This window comes from Felis catus, chromosome X, assembly GCF_018350175.1.
Source record: "Felis catus isolate Fca126 chromosome X, F.catus_Fca126_mat1.0, whole genome shotgun sequence".
NCBI lineage: Eukaryota > Metazoa > Chordata > Mammalia > Carnivora > Felidae > Felis > Felis catus.
The window spans coordinates 14,041,533-14,063,232 of NC_058386.1; the positions used below are offsets into that span (position 1 = coordinate 14,041,533).

The 21,700-nt window shown below is 51.7% G+C and overlaps 1 protein-coding gene across 4 annotated transcripts in view; it reads left to right on the forward strand.

Moving 5' to 3' along the window:
* NHS (NHS actin remodeling regulator) overlaps positions 1-21,700 on the forward strand; it is a 342,272-nt gene that overhangs the window by 237,246 nt on the left and 83,326 nt on the right. Inside the window, exon 1 of one of the 4 annotated variants that reach the window (XM_019823598.3) lies at positions 1,492-2,063. The exons of 2 other annotated variants lie outside the window; for them this stretch is intronic. In XM_019823598.3, the coding sequence (XP_019679157.2) occupies positions 2,030-2,063 (34 nt within the window). In that variant the 5' untranslated portion in view covers positions 1,492-2,029. Of the gene's footprint in view, positions 1-1,491; positions 2,064-11,958; positions 21,271-21,700 lie in introns of those variants that run through there. One more of the 4 variants, XM_019823594.3, reaches the window with a different exon arrangement.

The window sequence follows — 21,700 nt, forward strand, 5'->3', positions numbered from 1 at the left end:
TCTTCTCAGCCGGGCCTTTTCCTCGGCCCTTCTGCAAAGGTGAAAGGCAAGTTCACAGGATGCGGGGCCTTCGTTCTTCCCCGACATCTGGTTTGATTCTGGGCAGCTAAATAGTGGCTCTGCCATGAACAACAAAAGCTAATTCACTGTGGTTTTTAAACACCAAGTGCAAATATTTTTCCTTTTCAGCTTGGGGTCACTGGAAGGGAAAAAACAGGGCTGAGAAGGAGATTAACCTTTTAAAAACTATTATGACTTCCCATAGAAAATAAAACAATGGCATCATTTCCTTCCATTCGTGAGAGTCTTTTTGGGAGTGATTGTTGTTTGAGGCGAGACTGGGGATCCGAAGAAGATTTTTAAATACTGTTTTCGCTTGGTTTTCTACTCAAAAGCCCACCATGATTGCTTTTGAGAGCCCACCCAAATCCCAGTAAAGCCCAGGGCCACCCTCTTTGCTTTCTCTCTGCTCTTTGTCCCTGGCTGACTTTGCCTCCACCTTCTCTCCAGCCCTGTGGGTTCTTCCCTCAAGCAGGGCCCTGCTGCCCCGTGAAGTGGGGGGAGCACAGGCAGGGGTGCCCCAATTAGCTGTACCGGAGGCAGTGGCCAAGCCATCCGCCGATGCCACCGACCGGTGCTCGGAAGGCTCAAAATTCTGTCTGGGACACTTGTCCAAGGTGCCAGCCAGACTTTGTGTTGATTTGGGCTGTCTTAACGCATCCCAGAACCTCAGCGCCATTCAACTGCTCTTCAGGAATGAAGTCACCCGTCCTGGCTCCTGCTCCACATGACTGAGGAGCGGAAGCATCAAACTTAGGGAGCCGATGCCATGGGCAGAGGCCTGGCGACCCTCTGAGACGAAAGCCAGGCCGTCTGCCTCGCTTAGTTATTTCGAGTGTTCTCTCTGGGCTGGAAAACAAAGCTCTTCTCTGACTCGCCCTTAGTTTTGCTTCTTTCCTTCTCTCTACCCTTCCAGCTTTTGCACGTGGGCTCAGTTGCTGGGTTCAGGCGGGACGATGACATTAAAGCTATCGGAGCAAAGCTGTGGACATCCCTGAGTCCTCCCTTTCTGAGGACTCCAGAACCGGTCTGAGCAGGCTCCAGAACGGTTGGTGTCTGTGAAGGGGCTCAAGCGTTCTCGCCATGTACTTGACCCTTGACATCGGCATCACGAGAACCTAACATACTGATACAGGTGGTGTGTGTGTTGGGGGTGGGAGGGGATCAGAAATTGACTTGCAACCTGAAAAGAGCAAACTCCGGTTGTATCCTGCCCCCCATCCTTTCAGGGTGTGCAAATATTTGCAGGCCTGCTCACCGACCTAAAATCTCACAGCCAGGTGAACCAGCCCCAGCCTGGTGGTGAGGGGAACGGCGGGGCGGCGGGGGGAGCCGTGTGGTGATGGCATGGGCTGTACCCCTTCTTACTCCCGGACAGCTGGCACGCGGGCTGGGGGGCCGCGGCTCCCTGGGTGGCGGTATTCGTCCAGCTTCCTGTCTCTGGCAACGTGCAAGTGGTTTCCATAGCCACGTGGCCCTTGGCAGAGCTCATCAAAGGGACAGGACCTGAGATTCTGCATTTCTCAAGGTTAGCTTAGCTCTCAGGTGACACGGATGCTGCTGACCCCTGGCCGGCTGCACTTGGAGCGGCGAGGCCCTGGAACAGTCCCGCCGCATTCTGAGCGCGCACAGGGCTGGGAGAGAAAGTGCTAAGCCCCTCCTCTGGAGACAGGGTGTGTCTGAGGCCGCCCCAGAGTCCCGATTTGCCATTCAAGTGAACCCGGGGGGATTAGCAGCTGGCCCAGCACTTGGGTGAGACCATCTCCCCCTCCGGGGGGAGTCCCGGAGGCAGCGCAGATGTCGTGTGAAAATCTGCCACCCTCCTCGCCGAAGGTCGCCCTCTCTCGCCCTCCCGCCCCCCTGCTCTGCCTGCCGACTTCAGCAGATCAGCTTTCAGCTATCTGGGAGTCCGGGAGGGCTCTGGGTAGAAGAAAAGGCCCGTCCTGACGGAGCGGAGCGGGAAGCCAGCATGCCTCTGGCCTGCTGCGTGCCCCAGGATGCAGGTACCCGGGGCTCGCAGCGGTTCGGGACAAAGGGGAGGGAGCCGGGACGAGCCAGGCCCGCCGGAGAGGGGCCGGCGCCGCGGGGCCGCCGCTTCCTGCTCTGCGGGAAGGAGGAGCGTGTTTGGGGCCGAGCGGGAACCCTCTCACCGGAGCAGAGGTGAGGAAGGGCGGCCGTGCCTGACCCTCAGGGCCGGCCGTCGCGTTTGGGGCCAGAGACGCCTAAACTCGGGGACGCCGGCTGGTCCGTCCGGCTGGCCGGCCGAGTGTGCAACTTTGTGCGCCTTCCGAGGTGTCCGGTGGCTTAAGACAGAGGACGAGCGTTTCTGTCTCCTCGGCTTGCACGTCTTCCAGAGGGCTCGGAGGGCGGCCCAGGAGGGGGCCCGGGCAGTGTTCTCCTGGAGCCTGGGGTGGCCGGGAAGAGGCCTGCCTGTCCCGCTCTCCACCCGCCCCTCCCGTCTTGTTGGAACTCCTCGGTGTCCTGCCCTCATCCAGAGAGTCCCAGGGAGACTTCAGTATCTCCTGTGGCCCCGAGCGAACGGCCTTGAACTTCGAGTGCTCAGGCCCCACCTCTTCGATTTCTAGCTTCTGTTCCATCGGAAATGGCCTTAGACCAGTCGAGAGCCTGTCTTGACTTCTTCAGTCCTCTCCCCCCTCCTTCACGATACACCTTTATCGCGTGAGGTCAGCCACACAGTCGACCCCCGTTTGAAAAGTACTGAACTGTTCACATACTGCGCCCGGGCCGCCCTCCCGTGTGAGCTCAGGCTCCTGGACATTAGGGACAATGCCTCTCCTACATTTCTTGTATAAGCTCCACCCCCTCTCCCCTGTCGTGGTGAGCACGCGGTGGCCGTGGCCGCCGGCCGGTAGGCACACTGTTGAGGCGCCCGCTCTCCTCGCCCCGGCTGACCCAGCTTATTGCACACCTGCCTCCATCTCGTCTCCGGACACTGGTGTGCACACTGTGGGCGCGCAAGCACGGGCCTCGCCACCACCAGTAGGCTCGTCTGCGGCCCTGCCCAGCTAGAGCCTTGTTCCGCCCTGCCTTCTGGGAACGCTCCCTCCGAGTTGCTTCTCCAGGCGTGGTGATGAGGAGGCACTGGTTTGTGCCTACTTGGTGACCTGAGATCCCCTAGGAGAGGAAGGCTACGTGCCCGTGGACCAGGCGGCTTCCGGCAGGTGCCACCGAACCTCTGTCCGTTTCTTCAGGGCATCGTGGTATCCGAATTTGGGGCTGGAGAAGTTGTTCAAATCCAAATCCCTGTCCGTGATATCACTGTACTAACGATGAATACCATCATTCGATGTGCAGGCCATACCTCAGACCCACTAAGTCAGAATCTCTGGGGATAGCCCCGGACACCGGGGTGCTGTTTTCAAAGCACCCCAGGCAGACTCCAGCGTGCCGCCAGGGTTGGTACGAGGTAAGAACTCCACTCCCACTTGAACCCCCAGTTTCCCTCCGGAACCCGAGTGAGACAGTTAAGGACCTAAGTTCACACATTTGCGTAAGGATCAGCGGATTCTGGGGAAAGTGTCCAACAGCCAAGTACGATTCGTCAGGCCTGAAGGACTGAGTGATGGGAGGGAATACCAAAGGAATGAAGCCCCTCCAGGTGCCGGCCAGAAGTTTCCAGTCTAAGCGTAAGGGGAAAGATGGCGAGAAGGCCTTTGGTACAGTTGGACCCAGTTTACTTGGGTTGGAGATCTAAGGCATGAGGGTGGCTGGCAGGCCAAGGAGGGGTAAGGAAGGTGACGGAGGGCGCAACCTTCTCGGAGCTCTGGCACTTTATAAGTTCAGCTGTCTCCTGGCATTAGTGTCAGCAAGGTCATGGTGCCCTCCCTGTCTCTGGATAGCTAGTTAGTTCACAAGTAGGGAGACCAGGCCCTTCATTAGAGATGTCTCCAAGCAGGACTTGGCAGATACCGCATTCAGCACAATAAAAGCGGGGGTGGGGGGGTGATGACTGCTTTTTGCCTCAACACAAATTTTATCACACCAGGTTTCATTATAGAAATGGTATAATTTTGAGTGTGTGTTTATTACGTAACCAAAGTGGTTACTCTGATTCTCACCATCCTTCAAACCGGAGTCTCGAAGGGCGTTTTATTTATAGATTTAAAGCCATGGAACAATGGTTTCATACGATTGCCTTATAAGCATAGGAATAATTCAGGGGAAAATAAAACTTTGCTTTCTTTCCTCCTCAGCCCCTGCCGAGTCTTCCCAACTTGGAGGCAGGCACAGCCATGCACCAAAAATGTTAGATCTTGTAGCTGATAGACTCAAAAGGGCTAGTGTCGGGTGGTCTTCGGGAACAGTGGAGAATGGGGCTTGAGCTTCAGGCTCCCGTAGCAGTCAGCGTGCGGCGTCCCGGGGGGCTTGGGCCGGCATGAGAGTCGCTTACGGTGATGGGGCAAGCTCTCAGGGCCCAGACCCTTATGCCAACCCACGGTCAGGGGCCCGGGTACCCAGCAGCTCCTGTCGTTGTGTATGCCCAGATCTCTGGGCATCCATATTTCCCAGGAGCAAAGCTTGCACATCAGTGTGAGCATCAGCTCATGTCTAAGTTTATTCCTGAGAACCTCACGTTCAGAGGGAACAAGGTATGGGCTGCCACCATCTCATGGCAAAATCGGTTTTGTCCATTTGGGGGTGGTTATTATTTTTAATCACTTGGTCAGATTTTGTGTTCACCTGCTTGAGATTTTAAACTTTATTTCTTCAATGCAATGCTTAGTTTAAAAGATAGGTCTGAAAACAGAGAGCTATAAATTTACCTCAGGAATACAGCTTTGGTAATTTCCATTGCTTTTACTATGTGGGCTTATGGTTCAGAGTTTCATTCTCTAGATAGTTAGGTTTTGGGGAGGCAGCATGGTATGGGGCGAATGGGCTCTGGTGTCTGCTGGATCTGGGTTCGAATCCTTGCTCTGCCATTTATCAGTCGTGTGGCTGCAACTTCTTTTGTCTTCTTTCAATAAGGATGAAATGAAAGAATGCAGGCAAGAGACTTGGCATAGCACACTTAGTAGCTGCTCAGTCCATAGTGGCTACGGACAACAATCATATTTATAATAGCATGCTCTGGGCACAGGCAAAATTTCGTGGCCGGGAAGCTGTTCTCTGTTTGCATGTCTTAGGCAGAGGGCCGGGACAGTGGGTGTCCTTCCTGGATCAGCCCACTCATCCTGACGTCCTCCAGAGGCGCTGGCAGATGGGGCACGAAAACACCAACCGTGTACCTCGGGGAGGGCACGCGGCCACGTGTGACACTGGGTTGAGCGTGCTGAGACCAGCCAGAAAAAGAACTCAGCACGGCACAGAAATTGACCACTAAAAAAATTCCTCCAGAGTTTCCTAGGCGTTGTCTCATGTGGAGTGTTCCTAGTAGGACATCGGGGCTGTTCTGTCCCAGACCTGGCCTCCTTCCCAGCTACCCAACTGTGGTGCTTCCCACCGTGTAGGGCCTAGCAGGAGGCAGCATTTGGGGAGCTAAGCTTCCTGAAGCAGCATCTCTGCAAACACGACTAAGACACGGTTCTGCCCTTGGGGACTTCCGTCCAAAGTCGGGAGGACACTGATCTGCGAGCCCCAGAAAGGCTGGGCATAGTACTTCGGGGCCCATCCACATGACAGAGGGACCCCCCCCCGTCCCTCCTGGGGTGGTGTGGCAAGCCAAGTGAGCTTGATGGAGGAGAAGACTTCAGACAGACTCTGTCAGGGTAAATAAGATGTATCAAGTTTAGGGTAGATTTTTGTTTGTGGGTTTTTTGGTTTTGTCTCACTTTGCATTTTAGAACATGATAGAATGAGCTCACTCTGCTGATCTTCAAAACTTAAAAAAAAAAAAAAAAGGACCTGGTCTCTAAAACCAAGGGAAACATTTTTTATACAGCCAATATTTTGCATAAAAATTAAAGATGATTTTCGTCGGGTTGTTTCTCGCCTTATCTAAGTCTAGCGGGTAGGGAGGGAGAGGAGATAGTGAGATTGGGAAGGGCCTCATGAAGCTACAAGCGACTGTCGTCTGCTGTCCGCACTCTCTTTATCCTGCACAACCCCTCTGTATGCGAACTTAGGTGGAGATTCCTTGTCTGTGTTCCCGGTAGTCTTCTAGTCTCCTCTGAGGTCCACCTGTGCTTTTGAATACTCTGTCGGGTAGCATGGCTCCCTTCGTCCTGGGTGCCTCTTTCTGAGTCAGCGGGAATACTGAGAAACTCCACTCTCCTGAGGGGCGCTGGCCTCGAGTGTGGCTATGACTCCTTGACCTCGAGCGTGGTGAAGACCAGTGGCTCCCAGAATGGCAGAAAGGAGATGCAGAAGGGAATTAATCTCAGCTGTATCCTCTCGCCAGTGAGACACAGACCCGGCTCTTCAGCCTCCCGAGGCCAAAAGTCAAACTCCACCAGGAGAGAGATGGCAAGTGTTTCCTCAGCTTTGAAGAACAGAGGCCTCTCAGGAATGTTATCTTTGCCCCTTTCTTGCCCCCACCCTACAATGGAGCAAAGAGGAAGTTTTGATTTATTCTTCAAAATAGACGAGTAAATCATGTTTCTCTCGCTGCCTGGTCTTTGTGTTATGTTTGCCATGGATGGCATCTGGCCATTAATAACTAGGTTCCCTCTTCCACCTAAGTTTTTATCCCTGGAAACCTTCACCAGCAAGTTAGAGCTGGATGATTAATTTTGAAGCGAGGATGTGCTTGAGAACGGGCCGGGGGCACACATCAACAGCCACCGAGCCCCTGGCTTAAAGGAGCGATAAATGAGTCATCCCAACTGATGCGGGCCTGCAGCTTCTGCTCTGAAAGCCGGGGGCAATGAAGGGAGCCACGGGTTTCGAGTCCTTTCCACACTTACCTTAGAAGGCAAGCAAAATGGCCACCTGGGAGAATTAAGATAATTGTGCGTTGAGTGTTTTTCCTTGGAAAGAAGTTGATTTGTAACTTCTCTTGATTAGCCTTCCCCCCGCTTCTGCCCCTCTTTTCTTGGCATTTACTTGCTGCTTTTTAGAAATTTTTTCACACGAAAGACATCATGGGTCAGAAGAGGAGATTTTATTTTGAAGAACAATGATCACATTAACAAGGTGACAGCAGATAAGCTAAAAGTCACTCCATTTTCTGCCGGGGAAAAATGTTCCTAGCCGCCAAATAGCATTCTGCTTCTCTTTGTCTCCTCTCCTTTTACAGGAGGGTGGCAGGCCCAGCCACTGATGGACTCAGAAGAAATAACGAAGAGATAAGATACACCCTTGATTCATATAAGAAGGGAAGCTTTTGCGTTCAATGACAAAAAATGACTTCCTATTCCCCAACATTCTTGTGCGTGGAGCTCTCTATAGAGCAGTGACATTTCTCTGCCCTTGGTCCAAGAGTATCAGGTAGAAAATAACTGTGAAATCCGAAACTTGGTAAAGTACAAAAATCCAGTTCATTGCAACTGGGTAGATGTCTAGGCCAGGTAGGTACAGAATCTCCCTCCACCCTGCCATGTAGTTGAGGCAAGACTGAGGACTCTCCCTACCTTTAAGGTGTTATAGCCACATCCAGAGACCTGACCAGCACTCAGTGAAAGAGCAGTCAGATCTAATGTGTGTGACTACATTTCCATGTGTCGGAAGGAAGGAAGGAAGGGAGGGAGGGAGGCAGGGAGGGAGGGAGGGAGGGAGGGAGGAAAACAGGCTTCAAAACAACCAGAGAAAAATAGAATGGAGAATGGAGGAGGTGAAGAGAGAAAGGAAGGAAGCTTCCTGAAGGAGGTGAGATCTGAGCTAGGCCCTGATGGATTGGGAGGAAGTTGTTAGCTGGGAGAAGCATTCTGGGGTTTTCTCTCTCTCAGCTGCAGTCTGTTCTGCAAGATCTGATAGGCTCGTCGGGAAGACCGAGTGCCGTCCGGCAAAGAAAGCACATAGCGCGGGCGGGACCCAGGCCAGGGACCGAATCAGTGTTTGCTGTCGCTGTCATCCTCGTCGTCAGCGTCATCATTGGGAGGTGGTGTCAGAAGTGTGTGAGCAGAGCCTTCGGGGTCCCTCGGAGACAAATGATGCTGTCAGTCACTGCTAATAAAACCCTTTTCCCTCTGCTCTTACCCCACTTTTTCTGAGGCTGATTCTCATCTTTCATATCTCGGCACACTTTGGTTAATATCAGTTCACCTCCAGCACAGTGAAAGCAGACTCAACCAAGTATCAAAAGATGTTTTGAACCCTACCCTACTTCCCAATATAACATCTTCTACACCGACTTACGGTTTCGGTAGTGGGTGGGTATTTGAGCGAAGGTGTAAACATAAAACCCATAGCTTATGCTCCCACTTCTCTTGGGTCTTTGTTTTCAGTAACTTATTTTAGCAACTTCAAAAAATATTCACTTGGGGTATTTTTTTTTTCTTTTAATCTGTTTATCCTCCAGTGGTTCCATTTGGGTCACAAAGGAAAGATGTTTCCAGAAAGAAGCAACGAAACCTGTTTCTCGCACTTGATTAACATAAAGTGCGGCAGTTAAGATAGAAGGCTGAGTACTTTTGCACCGTAAATGATCAGTATCATGTGTTTGAGAAGAGCTTGTCCCTTGACAGTTGGGACCAAGGGGATTTTAGACCCCGCGGTCGGGGAAAACCAGGATGTTAATATTAAAAGTCCTCTAATGACCCCTTATTGTGTGCTCAGCGGGGCTGTGCCGATTGTGCTGTCTTCCTTGTCCTCAGTGTGGCCCTCTGCTGCAGGCACAGCTATTTTGCTTGTGACGTAGATGGGGAAAGTGAGGCTTAGGGTATTAATGTAACTTGCCGGGATTATAGCTCGGACGTTGCAGAGTCAGGATTTGGACCAGGTCCGTCTGACTCCAAAACCCACGCTGTTTACCACCAGGTGATACCGCCGGCAACAGTGTGAAAATGATGACCCCCGGACTGAATGTAGGTGTGGTATTCTAAGGCTGTCATACAGGTTAAATATCAAAACACATGCTGTGACCTGTGCTTACATCAACCAAAGCAGAAGCAAACTTTCTTTTGATGCGAGGGAGCGAACACCCATCAGCCGAGATGGCCCTCACCAAACTATGCCTGTGAGCTCAGAAGAGGTGTCAGACGAGGGACAGGACCAATAGTGTCGGATGTCTTGAGAAAATGGAGAGGGGGGAGGTGAGGCCTTTTACTTTCTCTTTCAGTTGCCAGTAATGACTCTCGAACTTTCTGCCAATGAACTTGACTGCCCCGTCGCTGCTATGTTCATTACTCAGCATTGTTTATCAATGGTATGTTGTTCAAATATTCATTTCCCAGGGGAGGGTTGTGGCGGGGATTTTAGTTTATCTCATTCGAAGTTTCGGAGCAAAGTAACAAGTAGCAGATACGATTACGGCTCGTCTTGGAGTTACAAAGCCTCATTTATTTTTCAGCGTCTCCCTGCTATGCTCGGCCGTCTTCATACCTCCATCTGCTTTCCCAGATGTCCCAAGGCCACTTGTTCTGGCCGGCCACCAAGCTGCCCTGGGCCACCAGAACCCCTGTTGGCTAGGATGCAGAGGTCCTGGACTCCCCATCCTTTCTTGCGCTTTGAGATGATAGCGCACGTGCCCTTGAAGCCGGGTCCACCGGCCGGCGCGCCAGCCACGCCGGATCGCGTGCATCTTCCCATCGCACCTGCTCTCTCCCCCGCTTCCAGGCCTGTGTGAGCTTCAGGACCTTTGTGACGGTGCTTTTGGCCTCTCTAGAATGCTTTCATGACCTCTCTCACCTGGCCAACTCCTCATCATTTCGGAAGCCGTGGCTTCGGCGTCACCTTCCTTGGGAAGCCCTTCCTGAAATTACCCAGGGTGATTCACACTTCTCCCTGTCCATGGCCCTTATGCTGTGCATGCGTGTATTTTAGTGGTGCTTCCAAGGGCAGAGAATGAACGAGTACCCCTGAGGGGATCTGAGCCAAAGGGTGGAGAAGGAGGGAGGACATGGGCACGGCCAGGTATGGCCCACACCAACCTTCTGTAGATCTTAAGATTTCTTTATAACCGTATGCATCGTCCTAAACATTCCTATAAAATTAGCACTATTCCCTAATTATTCAATATAAAATAATCTCCCCCCCAACAATTACTGAGTAAAACTAGTGGTTCAGGAAGCTCCCCCCACATCTATCCTGTGGCTCCCTGAGCCCCCAGACACAACACAGTGTACCTCGGGAGGATGTGTGATTCCCTCTGAAAAACACGTACATAGTATAGTATCTTTTTAGTCAGCCATTCTGTGGGCTTCTTCAAAGTAGGGACTAGGCCTGTCATCTCTGGCATAGTATTGCCTGGAGTATTTGAGGTACTCGAGAAGTATTGTTTTCTTGGAATGAGTGACTCTTTCTACTGATACTGGTCATGGTAAACAATCAGTGTCATTAATCCTCAAAGAGGCACACGCTCCAGCTGTAGACCCCAAGGTCTCTATCATCTGACTACTCTTTCTCTAGTTAGTCTTACATTTTATCGGGCACCAGCATTTAAGATTAATTTTTATTCTGTTTATTTTTTTACTTTTTGCATGTTTGTTTTTGAGAGAGAGAGACAGCGCATGAGCGGGAGGGGCAGAGAGAGAGGGAGACACAGAGTCCAAAGCAGGCTCCGGGCTCTGAGCTGTCAGCCCAGAGCCGGACGCGGGCTTGAACCCACGACTGTGAGATCATGACTTGAGTCAAAGCCGGATGCTTAACTGACTGAGCCACCCAGGCACCCCAAGATTAATTTTGAAAACCATCTTCTTGAGTTCTGTTAACATTTATTTGCTATCATAACACCTGTATTGTTTTCCACTCCCTTTCACTGCACATGCGTGTCTCCCCAGCAATACTGGGGAGGAAATAAGCCTTGATGGGCCACCCTGGAACTCTAAATGCCATTTGTAACTTCTTTTCCATGGGAAAATGTGTCCTGAGTTAAAAAGAAAAGCTTACAAATGTACTCTGGGCCAGTCTAAAGCCAGAGACGGACTGTAATCAGGCATCAAATCCCACATCCTACAGCTTCACTATTAGGGCTTGCTGTCCATGGCCAGAGGGAGCAGGGAAGGAAGTCGAAAGCCAGAGACGCAGAGTGGCATCCCAGAATCATTGGAGCGGGCTGAGATGGCCTCAGATTAGTCCCTCCCTTACATCTCTCAGGGTTCTACCAGTATCGTCATCATTGGACCCCCCTGGATGTGTAGTAACCTTCCCAAGAGGCCAGAAAAATTCATTCTTACAAATCTTAGTGACATTTGCATCTCTATGATCCTAAAACTGTTCCCTCTCTGAGACTAATGAATACCTGAACCATCTAGTTGTCTCTCCTTTAAAAAAATCAATTTAAAAAATGTTATTCAGAAATACTTATGAGGGGAACCCTGTTACACTGCTGGTGGGGATGCAAACGGGTGTAGTCACTCTGGAAAACAGTATGGAGGTTCCTCAAAAACTTAAAAATAGAATTACCCTACGATCCGGCAGTCGCACTACTAGGTATTTATCCAAAGGGCACAAAAATTCTGATTCGAAGGGATACATGCACCCCCATGTCTATGGCAGCGTTATCGACAATAGCCAAATTATGGAAAGAGCCCACATGTCCGTTGACCGATGAGTGGATAGGGAAGAGGTGGGGTATACACAATGGAATATTACTCGGCCATAAAAAAGAATGAAATCTTGCCATTTGCGGTGATGGGTGGAGCTCAAGAGTATTATGCTAAGCGAAATAAGTCAGTCAGAGAAAGACAAACACCATCTGATTTCACTCGTGGAATTTAAGAAACAAAACAGATGAACATGGGAAAGAAAGAGAGGCAAACTGAGAAACAGACTCTTAACTATAGAGAACAACCTGATGGAGGTGGGTGGGGTGGGGGGAGGGAATGGGTTCAACAGTGACCGGGATTAAGGAAGGAGCTTGTTGGGATGAGTACCGGGTGTTGTATGTAAATGATGAATCGCTGAATTCTACCCTGAGACTAATATTGCCCTGTATGTTAACTAGCTGGAATTTAAATAAATAGGGGGGGGAAATAAATATTTATGAGTAAAGGAGCTCCTAGGTGCAAGGCAGCTTTCTAACACGTGATCTGTTTATTATGAAATTGTTCTTTGGAAACCTCCCACTGCTTCCCCTTCTTCCTTTTAGAAGTGAATTGCTGTAAAGCAAAATCCTTCAAGAACAGGCCAAACGCTGCCTCACTTCTCGTCCTTGTCACACCCCAGGTGGTAAAACGTGGGTAGAGGGCTCCTGACCAGCAAGGCTGCATTCTCTACCTGGCTTCTGAAGTGTAGCTCCAAGGACACCATAGGGACCATGGACTCTCCCCACTGGGTCATTTTTCTTTCTGTTGTTCGATTTGACCCCATCCTTAAATGACCTCATCCTTAAGCCTTCCCCACCAATAGGGCATGTAATACTGTTTTTATGTCTGCCCCGATCTGGAAGTTTCCATTCGGATTCCACCTAGAAGGCAACTAATGGAAGGCCCAGCTTAAAGCCTGAATCTGCTGTCCTGGCCACATTCTCAGACTGGGAAAAGTTGTTGGAAAGCCAGTTCAGAGCCTGAACCGTGAGAAACTACAAACACTTATAGAGAGGTTCGGTCCCCCCCCCCCATAAAGTTTTTCAGTAAAACATCCCCTTTTCTGGAACATAGTAAGGATGTGTTTAAACCACAGATGTAGCACAACTGTTTAGGGTACAGACCAATGTGTTTTCTCAGGACTACAAAGAAGGTTCCTTTCTCTCTCCTTCTCCTTTATATGTTCCTTATAAAACCTTGCCAGAGTCCACTAAAAGGGACCCCCCCTTTCATTACATACACTTTTCCCAAGAAGTAAGATGAACTAAATTAATTCATTCACTCAGCACTGTAAATACCAAATGAAAAAAACCCATAGATGTATAGATGTGAATACTGCCTCTGTAATTATTTTTGTGTTTGTATAACTAGAGGGCACCGAGAGAAAGAAAAAAGAAATTATTCAAAGTTCAAAGGTTCCCAGATTTCCTAAGAAAATAAGAAACAACACGCGAAGATAGCGAACAATGAACTAATCGTTACTCACCAGCATTTTCTTCAAAAGAAACAGCTTTTGTTGAAAGCGGTGAGAATTCCAAATGCTGAACCTTTTTTTCCTATCAAATAAAGTTGGTAACTAATGTAGCGATTAGGAAGACTGCAAGAGTTGAAATGGCAACGTACAGCCAAAGTTGAGAACCATTATTTCTTCCTTTCTCCGTCCGATTCGGCCCTAATTTGGTTTGTAATTATTCCTTTCTTCCTAGTGCTGATTTCCATCCATCTGTAAGTTTCCCAAGCGTGTGGGAAGGGGAGGGTGGACATCTCTTGCCCCTCCCCTGACCCGTGGCTCTGGACACCCTGTCTTCTTAAGGAGCACGAGCACCGTGGTTGAATATGACAAAACCGACGCCTCGTGCTAACACTCTGTGGTTTTCTGGGTCTGTGGCGTTGCTCCTCCGTTTCCTGGAGGGCTTCCGGGGTCACGCGTCGGCATTTGTAGACTTTCAGCACATCATCTCTCCCTCACTTCCTTCCATCCGCCGACGGTCTCCGGAGGGTGGTTCTGGGCCACTCACCTTGGTGATTCTTTTCCCCAAACCGTGTGACTCACTGTCAGCCTGAGAAGCCCAGGGTTGGAGGAGGGAAGGTGGGCTTCTGGGACAGAAGGCTGTGTGTTTTTATTTTATTTCACTTCAGTTTATGGAATTTGTGTTCAAACCAGTAGTTCTCAGCCAGCAGTGTTTGTTTTCACATGTGACTAGAAATTGATTTTAAATAACTTCCTTAGGTAACCTTTTGCGTATGGCCAGTCACCCCCATGGTTAGTAGCTGGAAAATCAATGGGAGGTTCTTCTGCTCTGGGCTGGCCCCGTCGAACTCTGCGGGGCTTGCTTTTCGTCTGTAGTCATTCATCTGGGGCCGGATGACCCAGGCTGGCCTCCTTCACGCGTCTGGTAGTTAGCAGGCCGCGGGCCAGAATAAGGGGAGCCACTGGGCCACACGTGCGTCGTCGTCCAACGCACTAGCCTATGCTCCGGGGAGAGTGGCAGTAAGCATGGGTAGGCACCAAGGTTGGCAAAGGTAGAAGCTGCAAGGCTTCTTGAGGCTCGGGCTCAGAACACATTCAGTGTCACTTCTAGCGCATTCTGCGGGCCGAATCTCGTCTTAAGGCCTGCTCAGATTCAAGGCAGAGAATCTGATGGAATGAACTAACAGGCACTGTAGCTGGTTTTGAAATCTACCATAATAACCAAACATCCTTATTTGCAAATTCTGTAAATATACAAATGAAAACAGATCTGGAGTTCTTCCACTAATAAGGTGACTCTCACTTCCATTCACATAGACTTCATACCTGGGGAAGAAGCGGGGGCGGTCATTGGCCCGGGCCATGACAGTGAATGATCCGTGTAAATACCGTCTATCAATCTGTCGCATGGGTCATGGCAGAAAAAGGTTGCAGACAGCTGTCCGCGAGGCAAGGTGGTGAGGCAGAGAGAACGTGAACCTTAGATTCAGGCGGACCTGAGTTCAGACTCCCATCTCCCCAGAGTATTAACCGGATGGCCTTGGGCAAGTGGCTTAACCCCTCTAAGCATCAATTTCCTCAAGCATAAAACGGGAACACTACCTAAGGCATACGGCTGTTGCAGTAAATAGCCATTTCATGTTAGTTTCCTTCCGTCTCCTTAATTTTTTGAAATTCACAGGTAGTGACCATAGTCACTCTCTTCTACACAGAATCAAAGCTGCCCAGTCCCTTTTCCTGCCAGATACTGGCTTTTTGTTTCCACATATTGCAGATCTTTGAAAGATGACTTTGACATAGTAGTTTTCAACCTGGGATCTTGGCAGTCTTTGCAAAAACATAAGCTTACATAAGTTAACAACTCCAAGACAATTCTCTGTTTCGGTGCTACAAATTATTTCACGTTTTTGAGTTGTGCATGGCTGGTTTTTCTTTCTGGTCTGGTGGAATTCTGGAAACCCACCATCGGAAAAGCAGGCTTTGAAATAATAGAAGTTGGGCAACAACGTACGGGAACGATGTTCTCTCAGAAAGGATGCATTTACACTGGATGAGGTTTTCAAACACATCTAAGAGCTCTAAGTCGTGAAGTTGGTCTTTGGGGGCTGGAGGAGGCCAGGTTGGGCAAAACCTCTGCTTCTCCTCTGATGCATTCCGTAGGGCTCCATTTTGGCTAAATCATCATAATTCCCACCAAGACAGCACAGAATGATAATGGTTTTATTTATTATTTTATATGCATTGCCAGTATATGCAAAGCTTTATAGCTCGCCATAAATCGAGAGGGATTATCGCAGCTGTTACTTATTTTAACAGGTCACAATACAGTAGTTTATGCCAGATGGTTTGGAGAATTTTGAGAGAGAAATTTTATACAGGCAGCCATATAGATACAAGCTTGGATAGCCGTACCCTGAAATTAATTTACATTTGTTATGATATAAAATATATATGAATAAACACATAGCTCCTTATGAACGAGTGAGCCATTTTATAGCACTGATTTCTTCTGGAAGTCGTGGGGTCTCTTGTGAGCAGTGGCGGGGAGACGGTCAAGAGTAACGTGCCGCCAAAGAGAGACGGGAGTCGAGGCTCAGCCACGTCCATCGCCACAAAGGGGATTCCAGCTGGCTTCGGGGAAGTGAACTTTGGAGGCAAAACTGGGTTTCCATCATTGGAACCAAAGAGAATAAATAAAGCAGGGAATCCGCCCCACATAAACATAAGGAGAGCGTGGTGGGGAGTAGAGCTCGCATTGGGATCCCCAAGGTCACGAACAAGGTCATTCTGGGGCAAAAAGTTTACCCAGCCTGGGCAGATCACAGAATGTATTATCACCCTTGCAGGTGCTAAAGTTTCTGTGTGGAGCGGTCAGTTTGGAATGGTCACAGAAATGGGAAGGAGAACTAAAAGCACTGATGATCAGAAACCGTTTCAGAAGGTATTTTGGGTTCCAGGTTTCACAGAACAATAGGCTTCCAGAATGCCAGACCTAGAGAAAGCCTTATAGATCATCTCCACCCTCCTTGTCTCATAGATGAAGAAACAGACCAAGTGGTCACCTTGGTTCTTTCAGTAAAAAAGTAAAGTCAGACTGTCGAGGTCTTTGGACACCGTCGGCTTCCTCCAGTCTCCATGTCACCGGTCTGCCCCACCGACTCCCCCGCTGTGTGCCACCTTGCGCTGGGAGAGGACCGCATCCCCACCATCGGAATAATCCAAGGACCAGGTGGAAAGCCCAGCTCGGTTTTCTTGGCAAATCGCCCCAAGACATAACGTTAATTCCCCCTCTGGAACAGGAATAGAATTACTTAGTTTTTTCAAGTCCGTTCTTCTAGCTCCTCTAGGCGAGGGGCCAACTACTATCTGTTGGTGTCTGCAAAACAAGGAAGCAGAAGAGGGGAGTTTAAAACAGATTTGGGCCCTATAACGGGTATAATCTCCATGCAGAAAAATCAGGAAGTGGCAGTGTTTTGAAAGCTGAATAGCCCATGAATGTCAAGGGACAGAACTAGAAGCTTTATTGTGGACTCCCCCAAGATGACTAGTGGAAAAACTGAAAATCTGTAGGCTTGGTAATACTGAAATGCCCCGCCGATTCCAGAGACGCTCGGCTTCCAGTAGCTTCGGCCGTCTGGAACACGGCTCTAAGCCTGAAGGTAAGTGAGGGGGGAGCTCCCCAAGGCTGCAAGATAGTTGCCAGGAAGCCCATGCAGTCGATTCAGAACCTGGCCTGGGTTCTTGCTCAAACCATTAGTAACTCTTGTTTGACGAACAGATGTTACCGAGCCGTGGTGTCTGTTTTCTTCAGCTCGCTGTGGATTCAAACCATGGGGAAGGAGCTAGAAGGAGGGTGAGAAGGGAATGCCAGTGGAGAGCTGAATCTCAAGGAAAGAGCTTGGAAATCTGAAAAGGAGGCTTTGAAATGTGTTACCATAGAGACCAATAATAAGCCTTCTTAATAAAGACCCCAAGTAATCACCAAAGCATTAAATCGTGTTTCGTATCATCTGATTAAAGAGATAGGGAGGCGAATCGTTCAAGGTAGGCCAAATTCTGGCAGTAAAATCCTCGCCGCTTTCGGAGGCTTTTTCCTCACGTACGCTGAAGTCTCGTGCAGGTCAGCCTTCGGTCATTTGGGTGGCGGGGCTCCTTCCGTCTCGGGGTTCCAGCACCCCCGTAGAGCATCTGTGTCTAGCCAGCGGGGGAGAGAAGGGAGCGTCCGGAGGAACGGGTGGGGGTTTGTGTGGGCCGGGCCTGGAGGCAGGGTGGCTGCGGGAGAAAGGCGGAGACGGTCTTATGAACTGACGAGCCACTTTCTTCCAGGGAGAGTATAGACTAAGCTTTCAAATAACAAGGGGCTGGCGGTTGCACAAACTGTAGCCACACGCAAACTCACCCACGTAGACCTCTGTGTTTCCTGGCAATACCAGGAAAGGGGAATATTTGTGTCCTGAGCCACAATACAGAGCATGGGCTGGCAGACTGCGGCCCGTGGGCCCAATCTCACCCACTGCCTGTTACCGCGGATGAAGTTTTAGTGGAACACGGCCACGTCCGTTCATCGTGAGCTGCACACAACAGCAGCGTGAACTGGCTGCGACAGACGCGGCGTGGCCCGCCAAGACTACGGTCTTTACTCTCTGGCCCGTCACAGCACGAGTTTCTGATCCCCGCTCTAGGTCCCCGCTGGCCTAAGGGAGGACCCGTGTGCGACTGTTTCTTCCTGGGACCCAGCATCCTTGGCTTCCAGTCAAAACAAGCGGGATACCCACGCGGATGGGGACGTAACCTCTGCCCTCAGAATGCCAGCTCCGACAGGGCCCAGACTCCGCCCCGTCCCTGCCAGCACGTGGCACGGTCCATGGCATCTGAGAGATGTTCGATAAATGCTTCTGTTTGGCCCCTCAGCCACAGGAAGAATCAGGTACCCTGACCACCACACGGGGGACAGGGAGCCCGGGAAAACGACAGTATGAGCGTGCGTGTGGAGACTTCCAGCAGTTGGGAAGGAACGGCCTTCGTTGGGCTTTTACCATGTGCCAGGTGCCACCTATTATTCTGTTTACTCGCCCTGACAGCCCTGTAAGTGAGGTGTTACAGTTTGCATTTTACAAAGGAGGAGACCAAGGTTCAGAGAAGTCGAGTTATTTTCCCAAGGCCACACCGCTAAGAGCTGGAGGAGCTAGGATTCAAACACAGGTCTTCCTGGGATAAAAGCCCAGGTATTTCCGTCTACATCATGGGAATTGCTAAAACTTTATTCAAATGCAGCCCAGCGACATCGTTTCTTTTCATCGTCGCTGTTAACAACAACCTCACTCTCGTAAAGATCAATGCGGAGGGGCGGACATGGCCATTTTCATGGCTTCACGGAGTCCAGCCAAGGCTCCCCCTGGATAGAGCAGGCCTGAAAGCCTAGGGCAACACAGTTCAACCCTTGGGATGTGTGATTAGTGACTTGGCCACCGGCTCCCTGTGATCTTGCCAGGGATCGCTGTAGAAGGTGGCCACTTTGCTCACCGAAACATAAATTCTCACGTCAAAGCCTGAGTAGTTGGAGTCACTTGAGGCGGGCAGCTCCCGGTGTCCCTGGTGGAGTGGGTCTGGGTGTGCGTTAACACACAGATCTCCAGGCCTTGCCGCGAGCCTCTCCCCGGTGCTGGTGTCACGAGCCCCCAGGTGCTGCTGGTGCCACTGATCCTTTGGTGACCGAACCCAAGGGAAAGACCCCCCCGTTTCTTTTCAGAAGCTCTGACTGGCATCCCGCCCACCCCACGCTTTCCGCTCTCTCAGTCCTTGTGGAAGTCTGAGAGGCCCAGGTCTGCCCTTGGCGGGCAAAACTGCTCCCGTGGACCTCTCGCCGGACATCTGGCACTCTGGATCATGCTGCCTTCTTGAAACCGTTTTGTCCCTTGGCTTGTGAGATAGGGCCCTCCCTCCCTGCCTCCCGGTCTCCCGCTTCTCTCGCTTCTCTGACTCCTCTCATTCTGATGGCCTCTTTTCCTTTGCCCACCGACTCTGTCAACTTCGGGGTTCATGGCTGTCTTCTCAGCCTCACTGGGGGAGTAGTGGCCACGCCACTTCTTCCCTCCCCATCCTTCCTGTCCTAGCCACACACTGTCTCCCGGGGAGGCTCCAGCCACATTCCCCATCCTTCCCGGAGGCTGGCAGCCGTCCGAGGAGGTTGGTATGAGTGGGGTCAGAAGACAGCGGCCAACCTAGACTAACTCGGGTTGGATGCGATATTTCATGTGACCACGATCATAATTCATAGTAATGCCAATTAGGAAGTGCCCTACCCGTGCACCTGCAAACCCCGTGATTTCTTATGACCTTGGCAAGTCAAGTGTTTCACCACAATTTGTCAATGATGGAGGAGTCGCAGGCCCCACGGACCAGGTACTGCCCACACATGTAAATGAGCCTGGGGCATAAACCTCCCTATTTGAAGACGGACGACCTGGTCAGAAAATAGTCATGTTTTCCTGACATGGGTTTCCAAGGCATCAAGACAAATGACCTACAGCTGTGCCCCGCAAGCCATCTTGGGATGATTTCGTTCCCTGGTCTTTCCCCCGTGTCATATGTTGGGGTATATCCCGTAAGTGTTGCAGTGGCCCGAAACGGCTTTTGGTCTTTCACATGCCGTTGTCGTATATACAACCTGGCAGCCTCAGGCAGGGGCACGCACTGCTGTGGTTTTTAGCCCTGGTTCGACACCATAGCTAGCTTAGTAAATCACCCTTCCCTGGAGATCAGTTCATGGCTCTGAAGGCATTGTCTCTGCAGTGTTTTTAAGCCTGAGCAGGGTGAGTTGTATCTAGCATGCAAGGTCTCAGGGACGGGGGATGAAGAGGGGGAAGGGACGCAATGTTACAATTTGCGGGCTGCTCTAGTCCTGTTACACACGGGGCGCGGGCTCCGCGCCAGTCTCTGTCTTCCCTCTTGCCCCGGGGCTGGAGGAGTTGGCGCGGGCGTCTCGTCGTCGTCTCTGATTCTAACGCTGTTGGTCAGAGACTGGGGACAGGGGAGGTGAGAAGGGAGCCACGGGGGTGCGGTGCTGAGCAGCCGCGGCCGGTCCAGCCTGTTGGTGATGTGCCGAGCCCGCCGCCACTCCGGGCATGGGTAACACGCGGCCCCAGCGGCCGCACCACCGGAGGAGGAGACGCACAGGTACCCGAAATCCGGACCCAGGATCCTCCGCAACCCCCGGCTTGTCTACGCTCACAGGGCCGGCTCTGTGGCCCGCTCCCGCGCACCGCCGAGTTTGGGGCTGGGGGCCGAGTCCTGCGGCTCACTGCGGCTGGCGGCAGGGGACGGATTATTTTTAGCAGGTTCCACTTTAGCCCAGTGGAACCGGGAGATGTTCGCGGAGCCGGGTGGTTGTCTGCAGAGCGTTGGTGCAACCGTGCCTGCTGCCCGGGAGGTTTGGCTGCCGCAGTCCCCTCCATTCACTGGGCTGTAAATCGAAGCTGTCTACGCGGGCGAGGCGCTCGATCTCAGCGTGGCCCTGGGGCTACGTCCCGCCCAGGTCTCCCGGCACCTGATTTCCCAGTGGTCAATTAGGTGTCTCAGCCTGCAGCATTGAAGCAGTGGAGGGGCCAATGCCCCGGCTTTGATGGAGCGCGCCGTGCGCAGAGACCTCCCCAGTCGACTTCCTCATCAGAAGGCAGCATCCATTCATAATTCTCTCTCTGCCTGTGGACCGAGTTAGGCTGGAGCTGGGCATGGACTCCCGCGATCTCCCTTTTTGCATCTGAAGGAGAAACTAAGATAAAAGGCAAAAGGAAGAAGGAATGCGGTCCTAACGCAACAAGGCGCTGGAAAGCCCCCGAGAGGCCTCTCCTTTGCGGGGAGAGGGAGAAGAGGCAGATCGTGAGCCCAGCGCCCCAGCCAGCTGCTGCTTCGCTGCGGAGCCGGCACGCATGCCTACCTCACCTGACGGCCGCATTCCCGGGGAGCCGGCACGGGGCCCGGCGGCGCGCCCAGGGCGCACGGGCGGTAGGATTTCTGCACCGGGAGAACGATGCGCGGGCGGGCTTCCCAGGGCCGAGCCCGAGCCTGAGCGGGCGCCCGCGGAGGCTAGCCTTGGCGCGGTGCCCCACCGCAACCCCCCGGGATGCTCCGCGACTCGCAGCCCAGGCCACTCCGGTGTGTGTGAGATGGGACTAGCCTGGGGGGAAGGGGTATGGGCAGGTGACATCATTTTAAACTAATGTTTCACACCTCTGGGTGGTGGGTGAACTTGGGGGACGGAGGAAGCCAGAGCCGCAGCCCCGCCGCGCGCGCCAGCCTAGGAGGAAATCTACCCACCCCACCCCCCCCCCCCCGCCCCTAGCCAAGGTTTGAGAGTCCGCTCCCCTCGGCAGAGCAGAGTGAGGGTGAGCAGGCGGTCAAGGTGGACCGCGCTAAGCTCTGAGGGGCGAGGGGGAACTGCTCTGTCTTCCTGGGGTCTTTTATTTTAAGCATATTGCAGCTGCAGCTTTGAAGTTTGCCGCCTCCTCCTCACCCCTCATCCCGGGTTCTGGGGCGGGGCGGCACTTTTCCACGCGGCTACCCAGGCCCAAAGCAGCTGAACGGA